Below are 4,980 nucleotides of genomic sequence, written 5' to 3' on the forward strand. Positions count from 1 at the left end.
TTTCAGAAAGAGAGAGAGAGAGAGAGAGAGAGAGAGAGAGAGAGAGAGATTTCTATATTTATAATAAATACACTTATTTACATACAGCTTTAACACGCAGTGAGTCTGTCCAATCGATTTCGCTATTACTAATGGTAAATATAAAAATCCTTCATTAATTAATTGATATATAAAAATATTCAGTCTTTTTTTTAATATTGTATATACAATTGCCAAAAAAAGAGAGAGAAACTCTAGTACACGCGATATCTGCATGTTATGTCTTACAAACATACGAATTGTAACTGCACACCGAATAATTGTCCTCCGGTATCGGCTCGTAGTCCTCGTGACTATTGGAGATTGCACTCTCATTAGGTTTAGTTCCTTTAACATGACACTTGTTTCTAGGCATACCAGAAGTGATGCACAATTCTAGTAGGGCCCATTCTTCTGTAGAAATCAACGAACCATCTTCACTAAGGGAACTCGCTGAACTGTGTCGCGAAGGCATCATGTTGGATTTCACTGTGTTGTGATTTTTACATGTATAATCGTCGCTATTTTTAATCCTATTACAAATCGGCATACATTTCACATCGCAAGATTGCAAGGGCGCATATAAATTATCGACAAAACTACCGTTTTGACTCTCTATATGATGAAGCGACGATCTTCGAGCACAATGCGGTGAAATGTTTATCCTTTCGCGCGTACCGTTATCACAATTTTTTAATGTCTGAATGGAAGTTTGTGTTATATTACTGCTTGTTGTTTTCCCAGGAAAGTAGTTAAAATTGCCGGATATATTTCTCGTGAAACGTACATCCGTTGTGTTGATGTTCGCAGATTTGTACAACGATGGTGAATACAGCGTGGTATTCCTGGGAGAATAAGATTTATTCGCAATATAAGAAACCGAAGGGATGGAAAAATTGTTTGCGGCTTTCAAAGATGGTTCAGATGTTTTGATTGTGGGTGTCATTGCTGTAGATGATATAGCATTTAGTACCTAAAAATTAATTTATATCACATGTATCAAACACAAGAATATTTTTCTTCTAAATTATATAAAATATTTTAAGTGTGAAGTGCAAAAATATTCTTTATTAGTGTAGTTTTTAATGTATTCATTTTTTAGCGCCTGTCAAGGCGCAATGTCTGTGTATATTTTATTTATACATAAATACAACTTACTTTTGGCATACCAGATTTAATACATTGTGCTAACATATCTTCTTCTTCTTCTTCTTCTTCTTCAGAAAGTCCATTGTCTTCGAAAGACAAGAACTTTTTCACTATATTTTTTTTTTGTTCCATACATCTTGGCTGAAAAAATGTTGATGAAGTGGGAGATGACTGTATGTTCATTGTTGCAAGATTTTCTATAGTTTGTGCTAATGGCGATCTAATTGACGGTGATAAACTAAATCTTGCCTAAAATATAAATTGTTGAATAAATAATATAAATCAAACAACTAATTGCTACACATAAAACATCCGGCTTAAATGGATACAAATGTTTCAGTTTTAAAATAACAACCTTTGGCATTGCGGATTGTATACATTCCGTCAAAATTGCATCGTCATCTGAATGATTTACGCTATCATCTGAAAATTCGTCCGGATGTCTCAATGATGCGCTACCTGACGATTTGGGACTCAACATGGAATTTTTATTTCCATGATTTGTCTCAACAGGTGAAGACGATGGTGTACCACATATATTAAACTTGTGTGATAGTATTTCAGATTTTTTGACAAACAGAATGCCATTTGGAGGTGGAGTTATCTGTCTTGCCTATAAATTAAAAATAATAATAAACAGATTAGTTTCAACAATAATTTTTATATCTTTTAAACATTTCTACATTTTTAATTAATGTATCTTTAAAACTCCACACAAAACGTTTTCAAGCAAATCTAGATTTTACGTCTACATACATACTACAAACTGATTAAACAGTTAAAAGTTTATTAAGTGAAAAGGTATGAAGTTGTATAGTAAAAATTATAAAATTTCTAAATGATAAATAAATACACAAGATCAAAGAAATTAATACCTTAGGTATACCCGATTGAATGCATTCATCTAATATTTTTTCATCTTCGCCCGAAAGATTGGAATTTTCATCAAACAAGTCATTTTTATGGCAATTAATCTCCATCAATTTGTCTTGCTCACAAACATTCTTCTCTATATCTTCCTGTACACTTGGTATTGAGAGCGCAGATAAATTAGATTGAGATCCTACTGGAGAGATATCTGCTGGCGTATCTTCGGTGCAATATACATGTACAGTATCTGAAGTAACAATCTCCATCGCAGTTCTATTTTTTGAAGTATCAACAGATGTGTTAGTAGGAGTCATATGCGATTCCAATCTATTTGGAACAGAATTTCTCTGATATGGCATTAAAATGCTTGACGATTCTGGTTGAATAGATTTTTGAGCGTTCAGAGACTGTCTATATCTGTATAAATTTTTAAATAATTTATCTACAAATTATAGCATAAATTCTTTTTCTATAATATATTACCTGTTAGTTTGCATTCCCATATTAATACAAGCAGCCAACATATCCTCATCATCTTCATCACCATCACTTACTTGTTCCTCTTTCAAGTTACTTTCTGAGCTATTTATTTTTATATTAAACATATCTTTCTCAAGTATATGAACTGTATCTGTTTTATTTGTATCAAATACTTCTTTCTCTTTACAATATGTCTTCTTAGTATCATTAGGTATTTTAATTTCATCATCTATTGTAAGAGAGCTCAGACTTGTTGTACTGGAAAATTCAATTGGTGTTGATTCTTCTTTAAAAGTGACAATGTCATCTTCAAAAACACTATTCCTTGTGATATGAGGTTTAGAAAATACTACAACAGATATAAAATTTAGGCAATATTTTTAGATAAACAATCATTAATATTATTATCATTATTACTATCATTAGTGATAAATAACATTGCCTACATAAATGTTGGACCGACGGTCTTACTGCTTCTTCTTGTATCTTTGATATAAATTCTGTATTCTGGGTTTTATGATTTCGTGGACTCGATAAAACTGTTTGTGTGGGCGAATCAGGTAGCTCACTGGGTGAAACTACGCCACTCGTTCTACGACTGAAATAACAAAAAATAGTATTATATTTTTAACAACTAATATAGAGAAACAGGGCAATGAGCTAATAAATTACGTTAAAAATCTTTTTAAATTAATGTAATATATTGCGAAGAATATCACGTAATTATGGCGTTTCGTCCATCTCAGCTTCCACTACTGGACTCATTAGTAAGGCATTATAGTGGAAGCCTACCTTATACGTCTGAGAGAGTTATTCAATCGAGATTCTATATGAAGAAATATACGAGTATCGAAGTACTTGCGAGAATTTGCGAATATCGATAGACCTCTGATGGCGGATCAACGTAATAATATTCTTTGCAATATTTATCCAAAGTAATATATGTATTCCCCTCCCCAATTTGCGCGCCGAACAATCGTCGGTCTTGAAACACTCTATCTGAGTATTATATTTTTTGCAAAATTGAAACATTAAAATTAAATTTAAAATGTTTAAGATATTTGCTTAAAATTAACGATGTTGGAAGTAAAATACAACCACATAATATAATATTCATGATTAAAACAAATATTGTAGAACTGGCCGCCTGGTTCCCAAGTTGGGGAGTCAGACTGACGCACTGCTGGGCTTGCCTAACCTGAGCGGTCCTTGCAGGGCGCTGCGGAGGTTTTATGCACACACCGTCCTGTCGGGGTTCCTATATGAGGCCCCGGTGTGGTCGGGGAATGCGGTGCGCAGCCGCCGCATTAGGAGAATTATGCACAGTGTGCAAAGGCGACTATGCATTCGCATCATCCGGGGCTATAGGACGGTGTCCTTTGCTGCTGCCACTTTGTTGGCGGGGCTTCCGCCCGCTGACCTCCTGGGCTCCGGGCCGGACGGTTGTCCACCGATTGGTGACCGACTGACCGTCTCCCGACACGAGGGGGTGCCTGTGTCACCCTTCGTATGGCCGTGGCTTAGAGGGGGATTGTGAGGGACCGGGTCTTCGAGAGATGGACAAGTCTGCGCGAGGACCCGGTTCTCTCAAACAAAAGGATCGTGTAGACTATCGGCCCGCTCGCAAAAGAGTGGGCTGACAGACAGTGGAGCGGTCTGACGTTCCGGACGACACAGGTGCTCACCGGACACGGGTGCTTCAGTGAGTACCTGTGTCGAATTGGGAGGAAGCGAGAACCCCGTTGCAGTCACTGCGGGGCGGAGGAGGACACCTCGCAGCACACGCTGGAAAAGTGCCCGGCGCGGGCTGTGCAGCGAGGTGTCCTCATAGGTAAGATAGGGGAGGATCTCTTGCTTTCCGGCATCATAAAAGCGATGCTGGAGAGCGAGGAAAAGTGGTGCGCGGTCTCCTCCTTCTGCGGGCAGGTGATGCTCGCGAAGGAAGAGGCCGAACGCGAGAGGGAGGGGATCCGTTCCCGTCCCCCTCAGCAGGAAGCCCCCGGGGTGGATGTGGATCAAGGTAGACGCGGTTGTCGTCCGCCCCGTGGGCGCAGAAGAATCAGGGGGCACGCCGCCGACAGGGGTCGGTGACCCTAAGTCTGGAGGTGACACAGAGTCACCTGTCTTCGCGCCTAACTCCCCCAAAGGGTGGTCGGGCGAGGAGTGGTTTTCCCCCCTCGCCCGTCGGAGTTAGGAGATCCCGTAAGGGACCTTCTCGGAAGGGAAGGCCCACGCCTTCGGACCCCAGAGACGCCCTGAAAGAATGCATCACGAGTGCCCAGGGCGTCACCATTATGGGCAAGAGGAAGGGTACTGGCAGAGATTTTAGTGGGTATTCCCGTCCTAGTTAGGACGGGTGAGTCCCACATAACCCGATCAAGTTCTCGTAACTGGCCGGGTATGCGTAAATGCATTTCTCCTGCCTTCCAAAAAAAAAATATTATAGAACTTTTGTATTATATA

At 39.2% G+C, this 4,980-nt stretch overlaps 1 protein-coding gene across 1 annotated transcript; it reads right to left on the reverse strand.

Annotated features, from left to right (window-relative positions):
- Positions 1 to 188: 188 nt before the first annotated feature.
- Positions 189 to 3,123, reverse strand: LOC108778876 (adenomatous polyposis coli homolog; the record flags this gene model as incomplete). Its single annotated transcript, XM_018546185.1, has 6 exons — positions 189 to 991; positions 1,177 to 1,416; positions 1,523 to 1,780; positions 2,043 to 2,454; positions 2,521 to 2,866; positions 2,964 to 3,123. Coding segments are annotated over 6 exons (2,151 nt in total), but the record flags the coding sequence as incomplete, so codon positions are not given.
- Between the last annotated feature and the right edge of the window lie 1,857 nt (positions 3,124 to 4,980).

Source organism: Cyphomyrmex costatus, unplaced genomic scaffold (assembly GCF_001594065.2).
Source record: "Cyphomyrmex costatus isolate MS0001 unplaced genomic scaffold, Ccosl1.0 scaffold524, whole genome shotgun sequence".
In the NCBI taxonomy this organism is placed as follows: domain Eukaryota; kingdom Metazoa; phylum Arthropoda; class Insecta; order Hymenoptera; family Formicidae; genus Cyphomyrmex; species Cyphomyrmex costatus.